At 37.0% G+C, this 27,332-nt stretch overlaps 1 protein-coding gene across 2 annotated transcripts in view; it reads right to left on the bottom strand.

Moving 5' to 3' along the window:
* Positions 1 to 4,456: 4,456 nt before the first annotated feature.
* The window catches only part of LOC132029834 (helicase and polymerase-containing protein TEBICHI), a 30,556-nt gene continuing 7,680 nt past the window's right edge, over positions 4,457 to 27,332 (bottom strand). The window contains exons 6-27 of one of the 2 annotated variants that reach the window (XR_009407948.1): positions 26,214 to 26,319; positions 25,892 to 26,092; positions 25,507 to 25,707; positions 23,654 to 23,815; positions 23,323 to 23,562; positions 22,932 to 23,144; positions 22,282 to 22,632; positions 21,906 to 22,058; positions 20,528 to 20,743; positions 14,242 to 14,460; positions 14,049 to 14,166; positions 12,339 to 13,477; positions 11,838 to 12,035; positions 10,527 to 10,786; positions 9,166 to 9,355; positions 8,952 to 9,062; positions 8,511 to 8,863; positions 7,394 to 7,502; positions 7,146 to 7,283; positions 6,356 to 6,452; positions 5,947 to 6,107; positions 4,457 to 5,848 (exon numbers count right to left, since the gene is read on the bottom strand). Coding sequence is in view for 1 of the 2 variants with exons in the window: in XM_059419215.1 (XP_059275198.1) it covers positions 6,049 to 6,107; positions 6,356 to 6,452; positions 7,146 to 7,283; positions 7,394 to 7,502; positions 8,511 to 8,863; positions 8,952 to 9,062; positions 9,166 to 9,355; positions 10,527 to 10,786; positions 11,838 to 12,035; positions 12,339 to 13,477; positions 14,049 to 14,166; positions 14,242 to 14,460; positions 20,528 to 20,743; positions 21,906 to 22,058; positions 22,282 to 22,632; positions 22,932 to 23,144; positions 23,323 to 23,562; positions 23,654 to 23,815; positions 25,507 to 25,707; positions 25,892 to 26,092; positions 26,214 to 26,319 (4,834 nt within the window). In the remaining variant the exon portion in view is untranslated. The remainder of the gene's footprint in view (positions 5,849 to 5,946; positions 6,108 to 6,355; positions 6,453 to 7,145; positions 7,284 to 7,393; positions 7,503 to 8,510; positions 8,864 to 8,951; positions 9,063 to 9,165; positions 9,356 to 10,526; positions 10,787 to 11,837; positions 12,036 to 12,338; positions 13,478 to 14,048; positions 14,167 to 14,241; positions 14,461 to 20,527; positions 20,744 to 21,905; positions 22,059 to 22,281; positions 22,633 to 22,931; positions 23,145 to 23,322; positions 23,563 to 23,653; positions 23,816 to 25,506; positions 25,708 to 25,891; positions 26,093 to 26,213; positions 26,320 to 27,332) is intronic. The other variant, XM_059419215.1, reaches the window with a different exon arrangement.

The following is a 27,332-nucleotide window of genomic DNA, read 5'->3' as shown; positions in this document are numbered from 1 at the left end:
AAATTCCATATCCCCTATCTAAATATCTAATGACATTTCCATTGTTGCTGCTGCTTCATCTTGAATTTTTCCAGCAATGATATTGCAAAAAACTCTATAAAAAAATAAAAAATAAAAAGGCCCTTTTGGGGTGGGGGGGGGGGGGTATTTACAGGCCTAAAAACAGAATTTACAAAATAGTTGAATAAGAATTTTAAAATAGAGTTGAAAATGAGAAGAAATCGAGAAGCAAAAGAGGAGTAAGATCTACGTAGAGAGCTTGAAGCTCCGCAAACCAGCACAAGTGCCTACCGACAGTGGCGGATTCAGAATTTTCACTCGGGAGTTCGAAAAAGTAATAAAAGCTAAATATTAAAAAAAAAATGTCATCCCCGGTAATCGATCCTTGGATACTGAAGAGAGTTTTGAACATCCTGTACAACTTGAGCTAATATTTTGCATTTGTTCAGGCATTCAAAACTTATATGTGTACATAAACATAAAAAATTTACCAGATATATATATATATATATATATATATATTGAAAATTTTTGCCACACCCTCCCTCGCCTTTATATCCGCCCCAGAAGAAAGAGATAATGAAAGGAAAAGGGTGTCAAAGTGGGGGTGACAGTGGGACCCACTTATCCAAATGTCAAATATTGAGGGGCTCACCCAACAATGACGTGGCATATTGGACACAAAATAAAATTTCTTTGTATTATATATACCGATTATCAGAAAGTTCGGTTCAATTTGTTCAGTTTTCGGTTTTTGATTAAACGAACCGAAATTACGGTTTTTAAAACTTCCATTTGGTCTGTTCACGTTGCTTGTCAGTGTTTTGAGTGCATAAAGGAAGCAATACCTTTATTTTAGTGGAAGTAAAGTGCCTTGCTATGACACAGCAATTTTATATATGGGACAAGCTTTGTCTTCCCTTTCTTTATGTGGGACTGACTGATCCGAATCCAGGTTGTCATTTGAGTAGAATAATCTTTGCTTGGATGGTGCATTATTTGGGTGAAAATCACTTTGCTTTAAAAATTAAACTCCCCCGAACTTTGAACAATAGTTAATTTTCTCTCTTTATTCTAATTGGCTTTTCTGAATTCCTATTTTACCCTTACATTATCAACTTGTCTTTTTTTCTTTTACTTCTTTAAAATCATAATTTTCTTATCTCTTTAATCTATGTAACAAATTTCCTATAAGAAAATAAATATTATTTTCGAGACGAAAAAAGAAAAGCGAGAAATACTAGTTGAGTATTTTACTTAATGCGGTTCTATAATGAAATAAATGAGAAGAATAAGAACTTTTTTATTAATAATAATCAAAACTCTAATATTTATTTATACAAGTAAAAAATAACCGGTAATAATAACTTTATAAATATATTTCAATGCAGGTAATACAAAATAATTAATAAAATTAGAGGTATATTCTATAACAAATTCCTAAAAGAATATCTATTATATTATAAATGAATTTAAAATATTTCATTAATGACAACCAAAACTCGTTTATATATTCACAATAAAGAATAAGAGAAAAGTAAAACTTAAATATACATATACATATATATATATGAAACTTAAATACACACACACATCCATGTACATACATAATATAGACTTAATGCATGTAACATTAAAATATCAATAAAAAAAAGTAACATTTGATTTTGTGGTAAATTCATAAAAGGATTATTCTACTTATAATATGAATTTTAAATAAAAATCTATAAATACCTAGGTAAAAAAAAAAAATTGTCTATAATATAAAGGGTAAAATAGACATTGCATGGGATAGGGTTGGGGGGAGGGGGGAAAATGTCTAATGTTTATAGTTAAGGGGGTAATTTGATTTTTAAAGCAAAGTTGGAGGGTGAAAATGATTTTCCCCGTGCATTATTATAATGAACAGTGTTTCAAAAGGAAAAAAAGAAAATTTGAAAGTATGCACTGGTGAAGTCTTTGTTTAACTAATTTTCATCCTGCATTATTATAATGAACAGTGTTTCAAAAGGGCAAAAAGAAAATCTGAAAGTAAGCACTAGTGAAGTCTTTGCGGAGTCTTTGTTTAACTAATTTTCACCCTGCATTATTATAATGAATAGCGTTTCAATGAAGTCTCTGCTGAGTCTTTGTTTACCTAATTTTCACCCTGCATTTGAGGTGTCAAAATGGACTGGCCTGTAAATTTCAAACCCAACCCAACCCTAAAGGGCAAAAAAAGAATTAAATGAAATTTGGACGGTACATGCTTTTAATTGAAGGCCTACAAAATGCACAGTTTCAACCTATAGCGATAGTAGGTACAGAAATGGCCGATCACTTTAAGTTTTTTTCGTCTTCCAAAATAACATTTTCTAAGTGATTTTTGGTACAATTTGAACATGAAACTTTTGCAATATGAAATAAAATCTGCTACCACCCATTCTTGCGCAAATCCATATCATAGAAGAAAAAATTCAAGAGAACAAATATAAATTATTATTTTTAATCACTAATTCAGATCACGTTCAAAAGAAATTAAACATAATATAAATTCTAAGACTAAAAAGTATTACTCCAGTTTCTAATTACTACTTAGTAGTAAGTACATTCTTTTTTTATTATTACTTTTTATCTTTTTGTTTAATTTACTTATATTTTTAAAAAAAATTAATTAATTAATTATTCTTTTTTCGTCAAAGGGGAACTTTTAACGACACTTCTATAGTAAAAATCTTAGCCCAACTACTTAAATAAAGGGTTGGGTTGGTTGAAGCCTACTATAGAGTCATATTGACATAAATTTCTCTTCATTATTATAATGACCAGTGTTTCAAAAGGAAAAAAAGAAAATCTGAAAGTATGCTCAATCTAAAAGTATGCACTAGTGAAGTCTTTTGCTGAGTCTTTGTTTAACTATACAAGCTAAGTTTTTGCTTAAACTGTACAAGTCTTGGCTCACCTAGTTATGGAAAATGGGTGACTGGGTGTGTAGGGTCGCACATGGACAAGTCGAAAACAGGTCACACAAAAATTCGACATGCTCATATTTGATACAGATATAAGGGTCGGGTGATGGATAATATGGGTATTTTCATAGTGGTAGTTAAAGTGAGTTGACCACATGGGAAAAAAGGCCAATTTAGGCTGATATATCATGGCTTATTCGCCTTCATTATTTCATTTTCATATTGCTTTGAATTGCTTGTCCTTATCTGACTGGGTTTTTCGAAAACAGCCTCTCTACCTCCCAAGATAGGAGTAAGATTGGTGTACACTCTATCTTCTTTGGACCCCGTATATTGTTGTGTATATATATCTGTTTAATTAATTGTGGCCTCGGGTATGTATATATATATATAACTGTGACCTCAAGTCCATGTATATAATTATGGATATGACTTCATCATTCTGCAGTTCTTAACATGGATTTGAGAGTCATCATCGTAGTACTGATATGGGATATCGAGACATATATATATATATATATATATATATATATACACACGCTGTAAATATCAGTTATATCAATCTGTACCTTTGCTTGAATCTAACGAACGGTGTTTCAAAAGGAAGAAGAAAAATCTAAAAGTATGCACTATCAGATTTAGGAATTGCCGTTATAGACCTTTTTACTTTTTAACCAGTCAAGTCTACACATCTCATTTTGACAACCGTAAGATGAGAGTTTGAAGTATTTAATTTGAGATGGATAGATTAGAAAAATGTCCAGGCTTGCGGAGAAAAACACTTCCAAGAGAAGTAATTTTAAAAGGAATTGAATTTTGAGAAGTTGCAAAGATACAAAGGGTAATGAACCCATCAGAGAAAATTTAACAGCAAGTTTTGAATAAGAAAAAAGGTGTCCTTGACCAGGTCAACCGATTAAGTAAAAATGAGCTTGATTAGAATTATTAAAAATCTGGAGATGAATATTAAATATCTGAAATTTTTTATAATAATACATACATACTCACTTTTCATATTCAAAATTCAATTTTTTTGTTTCCCTCCCTGCTCTCCTCTTGATCATCTCCTTCTTCCTTTTTACCTCAGACACGGACCCACGTGGTGAGAAGGGGGTCACGTGCACTCGTTAACTTCGAAAAAAAATATTGTATTTACACACACAGACACACCTTGAGATGTGAACGTATATTCATTAGGCACCCTAAGACCAAAACGAGTTGGGTTGCATGAAGTACCACTACTATAAATTATCCACTAGAACTTATTACGAGTAGTCACCACATGAAGGAAGAAATTAATTTTAAAGGAATGTTCTGTGTCAAATCATATTGCTTTACTTTTAAATTCCTTAAATCTTTTCTGAAAGACGGATTGCCTATATTTCGAATCATTAAAAATCGAAGGAACTTTCCACTTAACAATGTCGGTTTTGGAGGGTGGCTAACCTTCCGATTACGCATAAAATTAGAGCTCAAAAACCATGTTAATAAGGGAAGATCATAGGGGGTCTGAAGCCAACAGTGTTTTCTATTTGTATTAGTTCAATGGTTTCAAGAACAACTTGTAACTCTTATTTTCTCTTTGAGTTCTCCCACCAACCTCTTGGTTGACACTATTCAATCTCTGCTAAGTACAGAAACATCAGCAATCTGGATTAAAGCAAAAATAGACTTCAGTTATTCTGGATTCGACTTACCATCAAAACTCCTCTGATTGTCTCTAGTTGTCGCGTATCACAGTAACTTCCAATGAGGTCTTCCAAGCAATGAGAACAGCCTTTCGGGTGTGCTCTATATTTCCAAATTTGACTGCCAGGAAAGTTGCTAACACAGCTGCATGCCTTCAGATCCCAACCCCCTGAGATTGTTTTGTCTCTACCCTCTGCTAACAATGTGACAGGATGTGGATCTTCCATGGCCCAGGCTGTTCCTCCATAAGAGAGCCAAAAATACAGCAATTTAACTTTCTCAAACATCATTAACCAATTCCACATGCAACAGATGTCAGGGAATATACAGCAGAAAATGCACCAGAAGACATTCAATATCCTCGCATGGCAATTCATAGAAACCCGAAATGTTCCTGGAGATCCGCGTCGACTAAACTTTGAGGGCTTAGACAATGGAAAAGTATTTATCCCATGCTCATTGCTTCCCCGGAAATTTTCTTTTTCCCTTGTTTTTTGGGCTTTAGGGGACCAATAAATGCATTGGAACCCTTCATTGCCCGACTAAAGAGCATGAGACACACCACAAGATTCGTAGCCCAGGGCCAACACAAGCTTGAATAACGAATATGGCTCCACTAGGATTTGAAACTTAAGAATCAAGCATTCAGCACCTACAAGTCTTCCGCCACTTGGACAACTCCTTGGTTCTCTGGATATGTATTACCCTGCCATTAATTGACACTTACAATATTACACTTCACTATGAAGCATCCGCTTTCTCTGAGTTTCTCTGAGCACATTGCCCTCTAAGTTACTTGTCGGCTTACAACACGGTGAAGCAGCATGCTCAGGAGACAATAAGGAAAATCTCATCAGCAGTCTTGACATCTCATGCTCTCAAAATATTGAAAAGCGGCCTTGGTTCTCAGCTCCCTCATCACAATATTACTTCATATCATAGTTTAAAAAAATTATCAGAGCACCAACAAGGCAGATTTTGTTCAATAAAGTGAAAAGTCCCTTCCTCTGTCCTTCCCATTTCCTTCAAGTAACCTGATCCATCAATCAGATCCTTTTCTTGTACAGAAGTTGTGAGATTATGAAACACGCCAACAAAGAGTGCATTATAACCTTGACGAGAAGCTAATCCACATGAAATTATACCGTTGCATGCCATGTGAACATCATTGTTTGGTCTGTTAGATAAAGACTGTCCAGTTTGAGAGGAAACTGCTTCACCAAAATAAAGATAATAGTCAAAATTAAAATGCCATGAAGATAGCATATAGTGTATTAACAATAAAGACACCCGAGAATTTTCAGGTTACCTGAAAATAACTGCTGTTGATACTGTTCGAACAGCATGAAGCAACTGATAGTTTTAAACTTTACCAACAAATGTCCACATTTAAACCTATTCATTCTCTGACCTAGAAAGGCTCCAACGATCCCCATGTGCTCCCAATCTTCAGTTTCACATGCAGTGGGACTGACAGACAAAACCGTAGGAACTACTATAAGCACAAATTTCAAGAAGAATATCAATTCTACCAGAGGGAAAAAGTACAATAAAGAACAACATAAGATCATTTAGTCCACCAAAAGGTTTAACTTAGGTTAAGCCAATCAGGGGATCTTCCACAGCATCCCCAAGATAATCCTCCAATTGACAAACCTCAGATAAACTAGAACTTAAGATCCGGACGGGCATTTATTTAGTTTGCTATGACCCCTTACCAAGAAGAGAAACAGCGTTTTCCATGCTCGTCTGCAACAACAATCCAGCTTCCTTTGCAACAGAAGGATCAGCCTCAAGTACTAATTCATCGTGAACCTTAGCAATGTCCAAAGTAAGTGATCAATATCTAACCAAACAAACTCAAATGCAAATGTAAGCAAATAGCTTCACGAACTAAGAGGGAGATGAGATATAGACATTTCTGCCCTCCCACTAGAGACTCTAAGCACTTCCATAACAAGAATACATGAAATTTCTCATAGAATCATCCAAACAGTATAAACAAAGAATAGAAACAAAGAATAGTTCGTAACAATATTGAAAATTGTTCCTCCTGTCGCATTATTGTGATACATTTGACAAGCACGCAAGTTTACCAATTAACTAGAACTGTATCAGTATAATAATTGAAATCATTTAGTTGAAACGATCAAATAAGTATATATATATTTTAATTCCAATTTGAACTCTTGAACTCTTGAACTTTTGAGATTCTCATTGTAATAAAACTCATACAGGTGTGTTAAACATTCTCGGACATCCCAAAATGAAGAAACATAAATAGGAACAGAGAGTAATGACTATGAGCAATTGAACCACAACATAAGCTGTTACTGTAAAAGAATGCGGACTGCTTTATCTTCTCCATTCTTTAAAGACAAACAAGTGCTTTCTGAAAGTACCATAAACGGACTAATTGGAGGTGTGAATAGTCAGTGTCATAATTGAAAACAGATGAAGAACCAAGTGAAAGATTTTCTGTTCAGGAAGAGCATACTCGAAAACTACCTGTAAAATGATCCGACAACGTCCTTTAAGCACATGAAACTTTTCATGAACCGCAGAATGGGATGGAGACTTCTCAAAATTATCAAGCACAGAGTGGATGCTTGTCATAGCAATCTTGATAATGTCTGCAGCTGACCCCTAATTTTAGGCATAGAGACAAAAAGGCAATGATAAATGGGGAAATAAAGAAGGTAATTGATTGAAGAAAGGAAGGATGGTGGAAGGAGCGGAAAAGAAAGCAAAACTACCTGGCAGATAGAATTCACAGCTTGCCTCTGAGCTTTGGACTTTTCCTTACTGTCTCCGAAATTTATTTTTGCCAAGAAACGCTTTCGTCCCTTGAGGGTCTCTATATAACTGCATCACAAAAGCAAGGAGGAAAACTATTCAAGAAAATACCAATACAACAGGTTGTACATGTAACGAAAATTAATAACGTGTGACTGCACCAACTACAAAATATGAGTAACTTGGAAAGAACGAAGCTCAAGCTATTAAAAGAAGGAACAGTTGCAAAGCCACTCATTTTCAGTTTTAAGCGGATAAACATGGCCATCAACAATCTGTGTGCAACATATGAGGCCTAGCAACCACCAGCAATGTTTTATAAAACAACACAACATGTATAATATGGTAGACATGACATGATCTTCCGATTTCCAGCCCGAACTGAGAAAAGTCATGTCAACATCTATCAACGAAGGAATCGTAACATTACTCCTAGGGGTAATGACTCGAGCGCATGATGTAATGACTTCTAGGTGTAATGACTCGAGTGCATGATGTACGACCAGAAGGCTATAAGGAGAAAAGGCAATAGGAAGATTTAAGAGATGGAAGAAAAGATATATAATAAAGAGATACGATAGAGAAAGAGGGAGAGATAGAAATAAATAAAGAGAATGAAATGGAGAGACGGAGAGAGAATAAGAATAAGAGGCATAATATAAAATCTAAAAGATGAATACAATAATCCATAAAAAGATTCCTAAAATGAGAAGATCCCCCAGTTGACGTATAGGAATCAGATACTGCGGCAGTCGGCAGGCATGAACAAGGACGGAACGAGGGTTTCTGTGATTGCTGGGCAGGCACAAGGCAACATGGAGTGATATTACCACCACTAACTAGATCTATACAAGCTTAACACGAAAAAGAGGGAGGAAAGATCACGTAGTAAACATCAAACAAAAACCTATAGTGGCTTGATTTTAGGAGGATCAAATCAGTTTCAAGTACTTCAAACCAAAAAATATTTTATCTGCATCTAATACATCATAATGAAATAGAAGAAATAAAGAAACTATAAGCAGAAAACTAATTATTAAAAAATGGTGAAACTAACTTTTACTAAATTGATCTTACCCTTTCTCACGGCAGGATGTAACTGCTTCCTGTAGCCAGGAAGCAACACCAGGAAAGGATCTTTTAAAGCTTTCTATTCTTTCAGCTGCTTCATCTGAACTACAATCGATTTGTTCTGCAAGGCTCTTAGCTCCCATTCCATAAAGAATGCCGTAAACCAATCTTTTAGTTTGATCTCGCTCCCCTTGACTCACAATAGACTCTGTTTTACCTGTCCATTTTGCAGCAATCATGGTGAAGACATCACCTTGGGGTTCACTAAGCAGCTCGATCAACGAGGAATCTTTAGAGAAATGAGCCATCAATCTTAGTTCTATCTGGGAATAATCTGCTGTTAACAGTAACCAATTCTCCTGCAAAAGAGCAAATAAAACATTTAACTGAAACCATCCGAAAAGAGAATTTCGCATAAAAAGTAACTTAAGATTACCCAAGAGATACCTGAGTAGATACAAAAAAATCACGCGCATTGATCTTATAATTATTGACATCTAGCGGACAAATGTCTTTATCCTCGTTATTCATTTTGAAGTCAACCATATGTTCAACACACTAGATAAAAAAAATAAAAAATAAAAATTAACCAAACATAGGTTATATTATCTTTGAGAGGATGACACAGTAATAACAATGAAATAATGGAATAAAAAGGAACCTGAAGATTTGGTTCCTCCATTGACAGTCGCCCTGTTGCTGTTGACGTCTGGAGCCAATGACCATGCAGTGTGTACCTCTGTGTCCTCATAGATAGTCTAGCAAGTGAGCAAATTGACCCCAATGTACAATTCAAGAGTTTTGCTAGGGTGCGGTGCTCTTTAATTATAGGAACTATTGGATGTTCATTCCTGAATAAAAGGGGAACAACGTCAATCCAGAGATGTAAAAGGTCAAAACAGAAACAGTAAAATAAAAGTTACATAGATATGCAATACCTACTGCATATCCTACAATATAGCTAAATATGATCACCAAAAAGTAGGAATTACCAGAGAATAGAACAGGAAGACACCAAAAAGTAGGAATTATCCAATGAAAACCCACCATAGTGTATCGAGCTTTTTGTTTATAACATGTCAGCAATCAGGAAGACACCATGGAATTCAGAACAGAGCAATGAACATGCGTACCCATTAATAATCAAAGTGAACAAGCTAACGGAAACATTGATGCTCTAGAAAGCAAGAAAATTACATAATGGATTTGTTGAAAAGGCCACCAGCTTTAGTTTTCTAGTTGGAGCAGATTGTACTTCTCATCTAACTACCAGACATCAGAAGTACAACGTCACATATTGCTCGAACAAACAACAACTATTGTGCCTGAACCCGAACTGTTTGCGGTCTGCCATATGAATCATCAATATATATTTCTACACTCAAAACTTTCTCTGAAAACAAAACCAGGGGTTCTCTAACACCAGAGGTTCCCCAAATTTTCAACTGAAATACTAATCTCTAACAAACTAAAAGAACTGCAATCAACACCAGACCTAATATAAGAGTACCAAATGTAACTAAGTCTACAGGTTCATTCTGTAGACACAAGTTTCTATGTTCTTTCCTTGGCCCAGTTGTTTGTTCCTCTTTGTCTAGGCTGTCTATTATGACTACACTAAATATCCACGTATACGAGACCAAACCAAAACACTAGTGGTGCGACAGTGAATCTGGCCCTGGCCAAAGGTTCTCTTCACTTCTTCTGTTGGGGTGGGTGGGATCTGACGGATTGTTTAGGAAGCATAGATAAAGTGGACAACACAATTAACTATGGAAGAAGCTAAACCAAAATGACGCAAAACCTTGTGCTTTAACAATGCGACCAGGCCCTAGCTAAAGGTTCTTTCTTTTTACTTCTTTTGTTGGGATGGGGTACGTGATGGATAAATGAGCATAGATAACTGCATAAAACACATTCATGCAGTAGGAGAAGGTCAAAGTTGAGTGCCACCGAGTTTCAAGTGAAACAGAAAATAACTTCCTTCAATGGGATTATATTAACAGAAAAATCTTTAAGTACCTTAGCAAATCCAAGCAATGCTTATCGGTACTAGGGTGCTGTTTTCCTTTTTTACGTCCTTCTGGAATAGGAAGCTGTAGATGCCCATAGAGTACATTCGCAATTTCTGCTGCTGTGTACAATGAAAAAGTCATGCCAGCCAACTTGTAAGCTTCCTTTTCCAGAATCTTCAGCTTTCTTCCCAGAATTTGTCGTGCCTGTAGGCATCCTTCCATGTCAACGCCTATTCCGCAGAGCTCCATGTCTGCAAGAACATTGACCTACAAGATAAACACAGATATCAATTACTTCGAACCTAGAGAATGACATGGCTTTGACAAGTAATGGAAACGCCCCTGTGGAGAATATTTGAATCATTGTTCTCCAAACAGGAATGAAGGGATTGTAATACTTTCTAGTATAAAAGCTTGAGATATTTACAAAAAGAAGCAGTTCTATTTTTCTTGAGAACCAAACTGGTACCAGTAGCATCTAAATATACAAAGGAGGAGATGAAGGTGAAAGCATTCTTAATAGTGAGATAAGCCTTCTTCCAGACAAAGATACTTCAGGTCATTGCATGTACTCTATTTAAAACTACGAAACTGAAAAAATATATGTTCCGACAGATTGTTCCATCAAATAGAGAGTGAACAATAGATGTTACACATCTGCAATGCCTCAATGGATGCTTTTTCAGTTCTTCATACTACTTTAAAGAAAGCAAATTTCTTGATGCAACACCCTATAAGGTACAAAGATACACGTATTACTTTCCTTTTTCCAACTGACAGGTACTTGGCCTTTAAGGCTCATGCCCGCTTATTCTGCCTCACCTAAGATAGAGAACAAAAATGATAGAATAACACATAACATATGTCAATTTTCTTCTAAAGTTGATTTCTTGGATAAAATTTAGAATTCATCAGACAATCCAATTCTTTGTCTTCTGCTAGGCAAGCATTAAAATACTTGGAAAAGATCAACTTTTTTATGGACAATAATTTTGTTATAGCAAAGGATTCAGTTCTGCCATAGCAACCGGAAGAAAGTTGCAAAAAGTTGGGGTCAGCTCCACTTTTCTAAGATCCTGGATGTGGCAGTAACGAATTAACTTGTTACACGTTTGACCAGTTACTAGGTTGGATAGCTATGACACCCGCATTGCAAGGACAACAGAAAAAACTTGCGCTTCCCCTATTTTGCAGGATTTAATCCCAATCAGTCAAAAGTTAGATTGAAAGATGAAATCCACCTTCGCAATGATCTCTAGAAGGGATTAAAATATTGTAGGGTTGCAATAGAAATGGATCACATGCAAATATATTTTACCAATGGCATTTCAGTTGCTCCAAGTGCCTCAACAAGTCCTTCAGAAATGACTAGTTTCCATAAAACAGAACACAAGGCTCGTGTTTGTGCTACTCGACGACAACAACCATTATGAGCAACTTGTCGCATCTGATTCTTCCATCTACCGTTTCGATTAGCGGCAGCAGCAGCCTCAATGGATAACCTTTTCTTCACTTCCTGCAGGAACACAGCAAAGGAAATGTTTTAGACACTAATGCACTTATAATCATCAATTGTTCAATGTGCCACTACCAATCACAATAGTATCATCAGATATTGAAACCTATAAGATGATGATCCAGCAGTGGATATTCCAGGACAACAAAAGGCTAGATTATCTAGTTCACTGATAACTTAGCAACAGTGTTTCATAGACCTTACAAAGGGAAACAAAAGCAGCACTCAGTATAACAGCAAAAACTTCTATGCGAACAAATGTATAATATGTTCGAGCTGATAATTACGAGACATTAGAGTTACCTTTTCTATACTAGGGTTAGAACCTTTCTCCTCATCAGGCCAGAGGATCCAAGCTACTATACACAAGTCAATTGCATCTTGAACGGGAACAGGAGACAACAGATAGCAATTGTTGTCAATTAGATCCACACCGAGAGATTTGACCAAAAGACTCAAGCCAACAGATCTCTGAATTGAAACAGTAGGATGCTTGAGTACCTGAATCTGAACTTTTAAGTTCCATGTAAACTTTTTTATATCTTTTGTCCTCATTATGGTACTAATTCTATTCCAGCGTTGTATTGCTATCTCCCACTGAAGCTTTGGTGGTAGAGCATTCCCAATATCACCACCGGTAATGGGCGATGATTGGCTATTCTTTCTGCTTTTGGACCAAAATAAGTCCCTCGGAAGATTTACATAATAGACGGGAGAATCTTCCCAACAAATGGCTATGCCATATATTTCAAATGGGGCAATGCTGTTCAGTGCAGACTTTTTGCTGAAATGGACATCAAAATAGAACTCCCCAGCAGCTTCCCAGAGACCCAGGAATGAATCAAATCCACCAGCCACAGCAGTCGCATTCATAGGACCCTTCTCTGTTGTTTCTTTGACTCTTCCATTACATATCTCAGCTCCTTTGCAGTGTTGTTCCCCAACAGGATTATGATTTTCACAGGTACCACCTCCTTCGATGCCCTTAACTCTTAAAGTTGGATAAGGGGAAGTCTCTGTATTATCAATATGATGAGTAGTTTCATTAACTTCACCGCTACGATTAGATCCTTCTATATCAAATACCTCTTTGTCAGCAACTCTTTTCCCTTTTGCATTTTCTGCTCCTGCATCAGGAATAGTGATATTGACCTCCTTACTTCTTTCTTGGGGTAATGTCGGAAGGACTTGATTCGTGTTCTCCCGGCTAACAAAGCTACTAGTTGACCCTTCTGCAGAGGAGGTACTAGCTTCTTTGTGAGCATTATGTCCAGCAGCAGTAGATATGACAGGCTGGGCAAGCGTTGGAACATCAAGTCCAAGCGACCTGAATGCTGAGAATGCGGCAAGCCTTGCTTCCTCAGCTTTATCAAGAACAATCTTGCGTGCACCATTTTTTATCTTTTTCGCAACTCCTAATTGGATCCTCCGTTGCGCAAAACCTTCCATAGTTGATAAAACAATTTTCCCAATTAACAGACAAATACACAATCATTTAGCATGGCTACCCATGAATCTTAAATCACTGGAGAATTGATGAGCATAAATGAAAATGTGAAGGAATGTCAGCAGAAGCAATAAGGGGATAGCGGAAATATGCATGCCACCAGAAGTACAATATATTGAACTGTGGTTTCTTGCTTAAACGGAAAGTGGACACTGTAGTGTTACATCAAATGAATAAGAGCAAATTAGTCTGGCATGCTATGAGGAAATGGGAACGGTAGAAGGAAGAAGCATACTGAAGCAACAAGAATGATGGTGACATTACATTTCTCAACTTCTGTTGCTTGTTATAATATGTAATAAACCTTGCAGAACCATATGAACAGTGAGTCATAAGCATCATAGCATACTATTTCCACATTGCTTCTCCAATGTAGGGATGTCAAAGGCAGATAGACCACTCCACGGATAAACAAAGACAGTAACAGTCTCCATCCACCACATGAAGCATTCTCATAAAGGTAAGTAACAGGCCACCAACGAGGTCCCAAATCATCGTACACTCACCTTGGTCAGCCCATGATGAAGACTCAAAAAGTACTTTGACAATCTCAGGAACTGATGCTTCAGCAATTGCTTCAGGTGTTCGGAAACCAGCTTTATACAGTGCTCGAGCTCGGGAACCCTGGTGACTTCTCATTAGTTCTAAAGAACTTAACCAAAATAAATAGAAACATAAAGGGAAGAGAAACTTAGTTACCTTAACATATGGAATGGTGGTGAGCTCTACAATCTCTGCCCTCACTCCAAATGAGACACGATTTTGGAACTTTGATACTAATCCTTCAAGGTCATGCCAACCAAGCCTCTCACAAAAAACAGAGACCATGGAAGCAAACCTTCCAGCATTTTCTTGTAAAGCCTGAACCATACCCCTTGCGACCTTAAATGCATCACAAACCTCGACAACTGGCACTTCCTTCATCCCATAATGAGACACTTGGAATTAGGAGGACAATTACAAGACTACTTCTCAAGCATCGAGGAGCAAGAGATGACTCAGTGGGAGTCAAGCATCGCAACAGACAATTAAGTGCAGATACAAAAATTGATAAAATTCACTTGAACCCAAACACATAAAGGAGGAGATATATACATAAAAAGAAATAATATATCAACAATTAGCTAGAGAAAAAAGTGTTGAAGGAGTAAAAAGATGCAAATCATCGAGTTCAGTACTTGCAGGTGCTATAAGTAAGAGAATAGGAAAGATATTTTGAAGACTAAAAGATTTTAGGAATACACACCTATTTATAGAGGTAAAACAAAAGACACATTGTAATACCCCTACCCAAGCATATTTTAATCATCATCAAAGTAATGTATGGAACCCCGAAAGATGATAATTTAAGTAACATGAGAATGATATTTTATCTTTTTGGTTTCACACAAGGAAAATCATATTATTTCTATAGGACAAAACCGCACAACACATGTGACCTTTAGATATTAAGGCGACAATAAGAATTTGATATAATATGTTGTCGGATATTTTACCTTCTCACAACTGAGGTATAAAGAGAAATCTATTAATTCATATCTATTATTCGAATGTAAAATAATGAATACAATCTGGTAGTGTTGTAGTCAACCCTTTCTCCAATTTGCTCCAATAAATTCAATTTTTATTGGTGGGAATTATGTCTCCAATACCGGCGAGTTTTGCGAATGACTCGGGGAGGAAACGATGGAAGGATGAGTCCGGTCGAGAATCGATGTGTTTTATGGGTAGGGCCCATAGGTTTGCGTTAAGCCTGGATGATCATCCAACTGAACAACTTCCAAGTCAACCTTCTTTGCTCAAGTGCTTCTCTTCTCTAAGAGCACATGCTCTCCCATTGGGAATTTTGACATCCTTGTAACACTGAAGGGCTCTGGCGCTCTAAACCAAAGAATGGTCTATTTCACTCTCCTGGATGAAGTCAGTGCTCAACTCCGCGGGTTTTTCTCAGTCCAATCCAAGGACTCCCCTTCTGAAGGAAGCTTGCAAAGGGCTGAATGAGGGTATAATACTAGTCATGTTGATTTGTATTATCTGATTTTGATCAGATGGGATCTAATGTTGTCAGATAACTTAGGAAAGTTTCATAGTTGTACAAATTAGATATAGATTAGAATTATCCCTTAATTCTGGACTATCTAGAATCAAGGGGACTACTTTCCTTTTGGACTATCTAGAATCAAGGGGACTACTTTCCTTTTTTACTGATTTGTTTTCTCCTATGAATTGTATACTTTCGAAAGAATAGAACATACTATACATATACCAAAACTTTCATGCTCCAAGAGTCGGGCTCATCCCAATTCTTTGTTTACCAATATTGAACCCCCATATAATTTTATTCACACTCCAGTTGTCATGTTGGAGGCTTCTCTTGTCATTTTCCATGTTAATATTACATTTCGGGCTATGTCCTATTTCTACTTATATGTAATGCACTCCGTAGAAGCTCCATTGACTCATTCTGGTATATGTCTACACATTTGGTATTGTAATTGGGCTGTCTCTCGTCAAAACTTATTGTTGATTTGGCATTAATGATTAAGATTGAGATGTTGATTTGATATTGATGATTAAGATTGATAGCTTTATTTTAGGAATATATTGTATTGATGTAAATGATTAGGAATAGATTATGTAATATTGTCTTTCCTTATTTAGTCTTAGAACTCATGTATAAGTACCCATTCTTATGGATTGTATATTCATTCGTAAAATACAAGTTAAGCCCTTTCTTTTGCTAAAAATCTACATGGTATCGAGCCATTCTGCCTTTTTGAGGTGAGTTTTCTCCTACATACGCAAGACTAGAAACCCGTGTTTTATCAAAAGAGGTCGAGTTTTTCTCTCTCTTTGTATGGCTTCGTCCGCACAAAAATCTGAATTATTTTTCTCTGTTGTCGCCGGAACATTCTCGAGCCTATCTCTATCAATTTTTGATTTTTTTCCGATCACCGAATTAGGATTAGCAAGGCAATCAACTCTTCGGCGATTTTTTTCTGGGAATTTTTTTTTTTTTCCAAGTCGTAGGCCTATTCTAACCCTTTTCCATCCAGATAATATGGGTGACACTATCGAGAGACTTTGTCTCAGATGAAGTTCAACATCTTCGCCGTCTTCTCGAACAAACTTGACTCTTTAGCGTTGCTAGCCCCAATTATGTGCAAATGTATTGCTTTTAATGCTCAACTTAATTGTTGGATTATTGATTCGGTGCGAATAGTACACATGACAGCTCTTCTAAAGGCCTTCAAAATTACTCTCCTAGTCCCAAAGCGGGATTATGTCGAATAGCCATGGCTCTCCTAACCCCTTCTCTCTGGAACAGTTCGCCCTTTGTACTCATATTACCTTATCATCCATTCTTCACGTGCCTGATTTTCCTATTAACCTATTATTCGTTAGCGCTATCACCAAAGAACTAAACTGTAGTGTCGATTCTTTCCGATTCGTGTTTTTGAAGACCTTCATACAACGCGGGAAGAAGATTGGCAGATTGTAGATGATGGCTTATATTTGATCGATGGAACTCGAGATCGGTCGTGCCTTTTTTGTAGGAAATAAGGATGTCAACCGAGAAATAATACAATTAGCATAGGCGGTTGGGACACCCATCTTTTTTTGCTTTAAAAAAAGTTATACCGGTTTATTTTCTAGAACCGAGTTTGAATCTTTGTCTTGTGATGCATGTGAATATGCCAAGCACACGCTAAAAACTCTTATCCTCTGAGTGACAATAAAAAAGCACAATTCCCTTTTCGACTATTCATTCGATGTCCGGGGTCCTACTCAAACACTTTCTTTGTCTGGTAGTCGATGGTTTGTTACTTTTATCGATTGTTGCACTAGAATGACATGGGTATATCGTTAAAAGCCAAAAGTGAAGTTTTCTCCGTTTTAAGTCATTTCATAAGATGATTTGTACTCACTGGGAGGCTAAGATAAAGATATTTCGAATCGACAATGGCACAATGTAATACATGGATAAAACTTTTGGAGCTTATGGAGTTCATATAATCCATCAAACTAGTTGTCCTTATACTAGTGCACAAAATGGGGTTATTTGAAAAGAAAAATAGGCATTTGTTAAAGTAGCAAGATCCTTTGTTTTACCATGAATCTACTAGCCAAGCCTTGCTCTGGGAATGCCATTCTAGTAGCCGCCTACCTCATTAATAGAATGCCACTTAAAACTCTTAATTTCCGTGAGTCCTTAGAAGCTTTAAAGGGTAAAAATGACTATCTTGTTCTCTCCAAAGATATTTGGGTGTGTTTGCTTTGTTCACGCTAGGAACTCCTAAAACTTGAACCTAGAGCTCTTTAAACGTGTCTTTATTGGGTATTCTCAACACAAAAAGGGTACAAATGTTATCACTCCTCCTTCTAGAGATTCTTTTGTAAGTATGGATGTTACCTTTCGGAATCCGAGCCCTATTTCACACATACACCATCACCTCTTCGTGGGGAGAATTATAAGGAAGAAAAGAGATGGTTTTCCTAGTTATTGTTTAAACTACTTGTCGCGAGGAAAGTGAAGTTGGAGAGAAAGAATTGACGTGGCATCATTAAAACTACTGCCATAAGAAAAGTGAAATCGAGAAAGCATTCGTAGTGGGGGGGATCACAAGCGTTTGGATAGGCACGATTTGATAACATCTCACGAGAAATAAGCCGAAGAAGCCATTAAATGCGACTGCCGAACTCTTCTTCCGCGCGAGTTATCTATACCTCCTAACGAGTTAGGATTTGCCTATTATTTCGCGGAAAAGTGGATCTTACTAAACACCCTTTATCTAACTTTGTTTCCTATAATTCTTTGTCCTACTCACTGCGAGCTCTTTTTTGCTCATTTCTTACATGTAATACATTCAGATTGGAGGGGAGTTTTCGCAGATTTCTAAGTGCCAAGCAAGTATGATGGAAGAAATGAAAGCTCCACGAAATGAGACTTGTGGAACTTGTTCCCGCATCACCGCCGGGACAAGAAGTTGGTTGGTTGCAAAGTGGTTCACCGTAAAACATAAATTACGGTTCCATTGAAAGGTTCAAAGCAAGATTGGTGGCTAAAGGATTCACTCGTACTTACTGGAGTGGATTATCAAGAGACATTTTGTTCTCGTTGCAAAAATGAATACTATTAGAATTCTTCTACCTTTGGGCAACCTAATCTTGACCGGACTTGCAAATGCTTTTGACGCGCAAGAATGCATTTTCCCTCGGGGAGACTTAGAAGAACAGGGTGTAATGGAGATTCCTCTCAAGCTTTTACTCGAACAAAGTCAAGCGAAAGGTACGTTGCACCGAAGAAAGCCTTGTACGGATCTCTTATAAGACATTTCGATGCGGGTAAAGCAATGAGATCTTCTTTGGTTACCAACAAAGCAACGCGTGATCACACCCTCTTTATAAGACATTTAAAAGGGTAAAACTCACCTTCTCAGTTTATGCCATGTCAGATACAGTAATGATGAGTTGACAAAGAAGAGATGACCTCGATTAAAGGTTACGTTATTGTGAATTCCGAGAGATCAAGATCTAGGAAAATTGCAAAGACTTCTTGGGAATTGAAGTTGCTAGATCAAAAAGGAATTTTATTTTCTCAAAGAAAGTATATTCTGGATTCTTGTTGGAGAACAGTAGTGATAAAAAGTAAACCAAAGGAATCACCTATTGAAAGCAATCACAAACTACAAAGCGGAGTTGAAAGCTTGATAAAGAGAGATATCAGAGGCTGGTTGGAAGACTTCATTTATCTCTTCACACTAGACCAGACATAGCCTATTCAACAACCCCTAGCGAGTCGCTTTGTACGCATGATCCTCGAGATCCTCATACCAAGCCGTTCTTCACATTTTACAGATTTCAAGTCCGCTCCAGGAAAGGTCTACTTTTACCAGACATGGTCACCTCCAAATAGAAGCCTTTACCGACGCAGATTGGCCGGATCTTTAGATGATGGGCGTTCACATCCGGTATCGGTGGACACTCGCAGGAGGAAACTTGGTCACTTGGAGTACAAAGAAGAAAGTGTAGTTGCTAGATCAAGTGCGGAGGCGAACATGAGCTACGGCTCAGTAGGTTTGCGAACTTTTGTGGTTACAAAAGTTACAAGAATTGAGATTGTCTGAAAAAAGGAAACTTTCCTTGTATTGTGACAACAAGCACAAGCAACCGCATAGCTCGAAATCGCCCAAAGACGACCGAACAAAGCACGTTGAAATTGATCGACACTTCATCAAAGAAAAAGTCACGGGTGATGTCTTGAGTTTATTCCACGTGTCATCGGAGAAAACAACTAGCTGATGTGTTTACTAAAGGCCTCAACAAACGGAATTTTCATACATGGTTTCAAGTTGAGTTGTGCTTACATCTTTTGCACCAACTTGGAGGGAGTGTTGATTTGGCATTAATGATTAAGATTGAGATGTTGATTTGATATTGATGATTAAGATTGATAGCTTTATTTTAGGAATATATTGTATTGATGTAAATGATTAGGAATAGATTATGTAATATTGTCTTTCCTTATTTAGTCTTAGAACTCATGTATAAGTACCCATTCTTATGGATTGTATATTCATTCAGAAATACAAGAAGCCCTTTCTTCTTGCTAAAAATCTACACTTATTCAGATATATGATGCCTTCACGCAATTCTATGATATGCTCACGTTTTATATTCAGTTGATATAACAGGAAAAAGTGCTCGCGCGGGAGCGCCAAGCATGTTGGGTGCCGGTCGTGCGCCCTTAATTGGGTCATGACTCACATGATAATTGTCCAATACGAGACAATATCTCACATAAGAACATAACTCTTTCAATATTTTTTTAACATTCTACCACTAAAACATTTGATTCTAACAGCAGGTATTCGCAATAAAGGATAATAAGCGTGTTCTATACTGCAACTATGAATTCAATGAAGAAGAAGAGGTGAGAGAGAGGGCTACAGTAGTGTCTGACATTCATTTCAAAGAAATTTACCTGCACAAGCCTTGACAGTATAAGAGCCACAAAGAATCTCCTACAGACGCGAAGCATGTGCTCATCTGAAAGCATATGGTCATTCAGAGATCTGTTATCCAACTTTCCCTGCAACCCTTTGGTACCAGCCTTTGACCTATACGATGTACGAACTGGAGCACCATGAGCCATTCGCATCAAAAAGGGTTCTTGAACTCCAACGCGATTGCCAACTGACTGCACATCAAAACGCAGAGCACACAAATATCTCCATCACACTAATCCTGATTGTAGGAACAAATTTATCTCTTCTTTTTTTTTTTTTTTTTTTTTTTTTTTTTTTTTTTTTGAGGTAAGGAAATAATGTCAGGAAATAATCATATTAGTAACCAAGCACAAACTGATGACCTCAATTCTTGGCATGCCACCTTATAGCAAACGAAAGCAGTCTTGAAGCATTAAAATCACTTTGAACATTAACTGATTAACTATTCAAGCTAAAGTATTCAATTAGCATTGACTATGGAGAACTTAAAACCAAGTGACCAATTATTAAAATACATGTTCCTGTTGAAGAAACATTTTCTTTTCTTTGTCTAGTAGTTCTTGAGGTGATAAGATATTTCAGGGCAGAGAAAGAAAACAGAAACTCCATATTTTACCAGTTAACCTAGCATCCTAGTTGATGATGCAATATGATTCAGCTACAAATCCTTGAAGACAAACAACTTATGTTATGCAGCTAATGTTAAGGAGTCATACACTTCCTGTTTCGGAGAACAACAAATTAGCTCCAAACTATAGTACCTCACTACCTTGCATATACACAAGAACTCTTTTTCAACTATTCAGTGCATACTCATGAATCATTAGCACACTTTTCCCTTTAAAACTGATAAACATTAGAAAGCTCAACCAATCCATACTTATTTGTCAAGGCAGGACATGAATATTCTTTTAGATAATTGACAGGAGCTGAATAATTTAAGGGTTGAAGTCATGCCTCAGGTAATGCGTGAAGTCTAGTTGTCATATTATTCATCTACTGATGAGTGAAAGGTGTAGCAAAAACCAAGGTCAACTCCCAAACAATCAGCAAGTGACAACAATCTAGCAGCATGTAAGGAGGTTTGTGATGATTTTCCATCTTCTCTACACTAGGTAATCTAATATCCTTATGCATGAAGAAAATCAATTTGGATTTCTGACACTCAATCAAGCAAACACAACAAGATGGATGGGGACCAATCTCATGGAAAAGACAGGAGGAAAGATGCTCCCCCCCCCCCCCCCCAAACGCAAAAAAAACAAAACGAAATAAAGAAAAAAATCACGAGATTATGACAATGGTATAGAAATGAACTGATGATTATGCAACAAAACTCTACAGTTCATTTACCTGATCCAGGGCAGACAACTCCATGAACCTCTGGTAATACAGTTCCCAGTCAGGCTCGAGATCAACATTAATGGGTGTCACTAAGTAAACAACATGCAGATCAGATGCAAGCACAAACCCTTCCCTCGCTCTAATCAAATCATCCAAGACAACCTAGAAAACAAGAGAATGAGCATTAATGGATTCCCTTAATGCTAAGGAATATAACTATACCAGTTTTTTTTTAAAAAAAAGCATTAATGGATTCCCATCCCAATATTTGCACTCTATTCAATTGCAGAAAATGTAAACAAGGACCATTTGGGTAAAAGAACAAATTGACAAGAAATGATAATATGATAAAGTGATAGCAAGTGGAAACAACTTCAGATATTACCAGTGATTCTTCAGGAGAGAGAGAACTGCCAAAAGATGCACGACCAAGAGGTGTGACTGTGTATAACTTGGTATCTTCACTCCATCCAAGAAATTTTTTATGGCATAACCAGCGAAGAGAATCTTGTGCTGATTTAACCACATCATCAAATGGTTTTGTTGAATTGAGAAGGGTACACCTAACGTACCGGTTAATGTCACTAGCTGTTTGAACAATACCACCAGCTACAACTTCCATTATTGCATGGATCATCCCATTCTTATCTTCAGATAAACAAGAATGCAACGGTGGACAGCTCTCATTAACAAGTGCCATTATTCGTTTGACCTCTTCTGGTTTGCAGATCAGCACCTGATGTATTTAAACAATAAAACATCATTAAGTTTAATAGTAGCACATTTTCAGCCGCAGTGAAGACTTAAGTAGAAATCAAAAAATGAAAATACAGATAGAAAAATAGTAATATATGAGAATTGAGTCAAACAGGTGTAAAAACTTCAAAATTGTAAGATAACTAATATGTTACAGATAATAGCATGCAAATCAGACCAACAAATTACACATTGTTACTGAAAGTCCTTTTCCTCTCCAAGTATGCAAGCTCTGATTGAGCAAGAAAAAGAAACGAATAGGAAAGGGTCAAAACGTACACTCTCTCCTTTTGTATCTATACCCGTCCGACCAGCCCGACCAGCCATCTGTTGGTATCTTGTGCCATCAATAAAGTCACGACCAATACGCGGTTGTCGAAAAATAACTCTCCGGGCAGGGAGGTTAACCCCTGCAGCTAAGGTTGATGTAGCTGTTAAGACACGTACAAGTCCTTTGCGGTAACAGGTTTCAACTGTTTCTCTTTCCTCAACCTTCAAGGTAGAAAAGATGCCTCAGATGAATGGAGATTTACTCCGAGATAGAGAAAGAGTTTTATCACCAACAAAAGAAAAACAGGAAAACCTAGAGAACTAAAGAAAAAAAGTAACACGTAAGAATCAATATGCGTACTTAAGCAACAAAATATACACAACTTTAAAATGACATTACCGTGAGTCCAGCATGGTGATAGGCAACACCAGCAGGAAGAGTCTCTTCCAGAATAGGATCCAACCCAGCTGGAGATCTTCGCAAAGCATCAATTGCACAGGTAATATCAATTGACTCATTTTGGCTGCTCAGGTGGTTCAAGGAAAATCTTTTAAGATACTTCGCCACATGCCTAGCAGTAGATTCACATCCTTTGCGACTTGAGCAGAAAATTAGCACTGAGTGGCCTTCTTGGACAACCTGATAAAACTCATATTGATGTAGTTTTCCTTCTATTAATTCTCTCGACAAAATAAAGTTCTACTAACAAAAGTAAAAGAGAAAATTATACCTCGTTGCAGAGCTCCACGATGTGATCTGGATCTTTACCACCAAGATCAGCTGCTTTTGAGATTGTCCTGACAATGTCCATTTTTTGGTTATAAATTGTGTTACCGACTTTTACATATTCTTCCAATGGAACAGGTCGAAACTCGGTCTGATATAAAGCTGCCTGCAAGAAACAACTTAGAGAGCTTCATGAGACATTCAGGATAGAAGGAACAAAGAGGCTGATTCCCCATATTTACATGCATAAAGCACAACCAGGTACAGTAAAAGACTGGAATATAGATTAAGTTAAGATTACAACAGCGATGGTGATTCAAATTGTTTAAAAGCAAGATGACCTGTAGCTTCAACTGTTCCCTTTCCTCATATGACAATTAACAGGGAAGAACTCAGATGATTGTTTATCGAGTTGAACAACATAAAAATCAAGATTTTAACACATAAAAAGAAACTCAAGGTTGAGCTAACTCAATCAGGACCCAAACATGTGAATGGACTAAAGAGAAAGCAGACATTTGCAAATTATCAAGACGATGAGAGAATGAAGAACGGGCATGTTTACCAAGTTGGCGTGACTAACATTCGAAGATAGACGGGTGAGACAAATCAGGTATTTAAGAAAAAAAAAATTAGATAGATTAGGATATTTCAACCTTATACGGAGTAACTCGGCGGAAACAGGACAAACTATGGGTGACTTCAAAAAATTGGGGTGATGAAGTCCATGTGACACATTAGGTACCAATTATCCGTCCCATATTGTGGTCGTGCTTGGGAACAGAGTGATTGAGAAAAGTGACTAAACAGTTAGTATACATTAAAGAAAACAACTCATTGGTATGAGATTAAAGGCACTGCCTGAAAAAATATACGACTAAATTTGAAGTCAAAGAAGATGGAATGAAGCTTGACCTATTTCAGTTGCCATGGTTAGGACCCATCTGTCAATGTGAATGTTGGAAGAGATTGAGAATAAGAAATAGTCATTAAAAAGTATTTATCACCGGCGATATGATGTGAAGCTCTTGAGCCAAGAACTCAAGGTACAACACTAGAAGATTAAGAGACATTGTCAAAGATCTTTCAAAAGAAAACCCTTCTATGTTTTGAAGGGGAGGATAGGTTCACTAGGTAGGTTGGTTATACTATCACGTACAGGGATAAGGATTAGCTTCTGGAAGGATCTGTTGTGTGATCGAACAACTTTAAAGGATGGCAACACAGGATTCAGAGTAGGATGAGGTTGAAGAGTTCCTAAGGGAACTATATGACTATTGACTACTTAGCAGACGGAAATGGTAGTATGGTGGATTCAAAGCAAAATCATTCATGGCGTGGATGAATATTATGGAACACCCAATTGACCAAATAAAATACTCAATTCTTACTCAATCTAGATGACAAATAATCTGAATAAGAGAGAAATAGAGAGGACACAGATCACCTCATGTAGTGAGCTAGTGTTGCTTGTGTAAGCAGTTGTCATTAGGACACAAACCACCTTATATTAGTATTGCAGCTTCACAAAACAGCTATGGACCAATGTCTTCTGTTTGTTTCACATTTGTTAGAAGTTACAGAAAACTGGAAAACGATGGAAACTTGGAGAACAACATCACATCTCTTTTGACTTATTTGTTGTTCACCTATTTGATGTAAGGATATGTAGATTTTGTTTTATATAACACTTATGGTGTAAAGAGAGAATACCCTTCTGTATAGATAGCTGGACGAACTTTATGGATGACTGGTTGAGCCATATACCCAACTTTTACATACTTCTGAAATTGTCATGAGGTGTTACCAATACAGATTTTAATTGAAAGAAATAAAAAGCTATGAATTTCATCTTACTTGAAGCCAATCGGCGACTGCTGTCACATTGGGTAGAGTTGCACTCATGCCAACAATTTGGAGGCTTCCAGCAAGGCCAACTTTTCCACTGCTCGTACCTGAAGTTTCTCCACTGGATGACTCTGTATTTCCTTCACCAGATGCATAGCGAAGCTTGGTCAGCATCAACTCCAATAGATAACCCCTATTCTGGTCTCCAACCTACCATGAAAGCAACTCGTGAGATCAAGACGAATAAAAATGAATAAAATTATGAGTTTCAGCAAAGACGCCAAAACTGCAGCTTTGAGCAAACAGAAGGTGAGCATAAAATGATGGGAGGGTTTAGGTGAATATCATTAAAATAAGATAAAACAATAGTAGAAAAGAACTTCAAAGTCAATACCATGTGGAGTTCATCAATCACAATGATACCAAGCTCTGACAAACGACCCTCTTCTAGCAGTCGGTTAATTAAGGAATTTGCCTTCTCAATAGTGCAGACGGCTATGGCAGTATCCTTTGGAAGACTACCACCTCCCTGATTACCATAATAACTGCGAACATGCTTCCCAACGGGTTCCAGAAGGACCTCAAGATGTTCTGCCTGAACAAGTTTAAACAGGACACTAGACAAACTATTAATGCTACATATGCATAGTAAAGACCACTTAAAGCTACTTATCAAAAAAAAAGACCACTTTTGAAAGCGAAAAGATAAATTTCACCTTCTCTGCACAAATGGATACATATGGAAGCACAAGAAGACCCATTTTTCCGGATGATAAAATTCTCCGTAACATTAATATCTCGGCAACAAAACTTTTACCAGCACTACAGAAAATAAAAAGACCTGGTTAAACAACAGAGAGACACTATGAAATCTGTTACATAACAGTATCAGTACAGAACAACAGATAGCAAAAGCAATATTTCCAGAACAGAATTTCTACTTGTAGTGGCTTCCTGAACTTTAATACCCAAAGGGAAAAACAATATTAAAGGACCTGATCAAGAAACCAAAATATGAAGGAAAATGCGCATATCAATAGCTATAATTATATTCACTTAGCAAAATTTGAAGGACCGCCTCAATTGTGCAAGACTGGAGAAACACTCCTATGGAAATCATCACACATAGTTTAGAGGAACTATAGGATTAGAAGAGGAAAAACTCATAAAGTGAAATTCCAACATTGTATGCAAAGCCCTTAACTTAGGTGCAAAAAAGAAAATAAGGGCAAAGACAATAGTACTTCATCTGAACCAGATAATTGAATCTTGCAAATCAAATACTTCAAGCCAGTAAAATATAAGGTTCAAATTCTGTCATCAAAAAAAAAAAAAAAAAAAAGGTTCAAGTTCTGTCATCTGTGATTTGCAAGTTCATTTAAAGCAGGTTATAACCAGGTAAGAGACAAAAGATCAAATATTTGGGGCAACAAATTTGTCTAAAGGGTTTCTTAACAGCTAGACTGTAGAAAGAGGGTGGGGGTGGGCGGGGTGGGGGTTTGGGGGCAGATGAATTGTACCAGCTTCTTTGCCACAGGTAAGTGCCAGAAATAGGATTCGGGCTAAGTAGACAAGATAGTAAGAGGATTTTTATTCCTCAAGTCTTTATATGTTAAAACTTTGTAGTTCTGATGTTGGGGCAGCTAACAAGCTACCTGGCTCAGCAGAAGTCGAAAAAAACTTCTTTTTAGCTTTCTATATGGCCGACAAAACTATGCTTACAGCTGAAAAGGTACAAAAAGTAGAGAATATGCAAGATGATTTTTGGTGGCCGACTGATTAAGGACAAGATCTGAATCAGCTTCTATTGGGCAAGGTTATGTAAGATCGGTGGG

The sequence above is a fragment of the Lycium ferocissimum genome, chromosome 9 (genome assembly GCF_029784015.1).
Source record: "Lycium ferocissimum isolate CSIRO_LF1 chromosome 9, AGI_CSIRO_Lferr_CH_V1, whole genome shotgun sequence".
NCBI classification, from domain to species: Eukaryota; Viridiplantae; Streptophyta; class Magnoliopsida; order Solanales; family Solanaceae; genus Lycium; species Lycium ferocissimum.
This window is presented reverse-complemented; position numbering and strand designations above follow the sequence as displayed.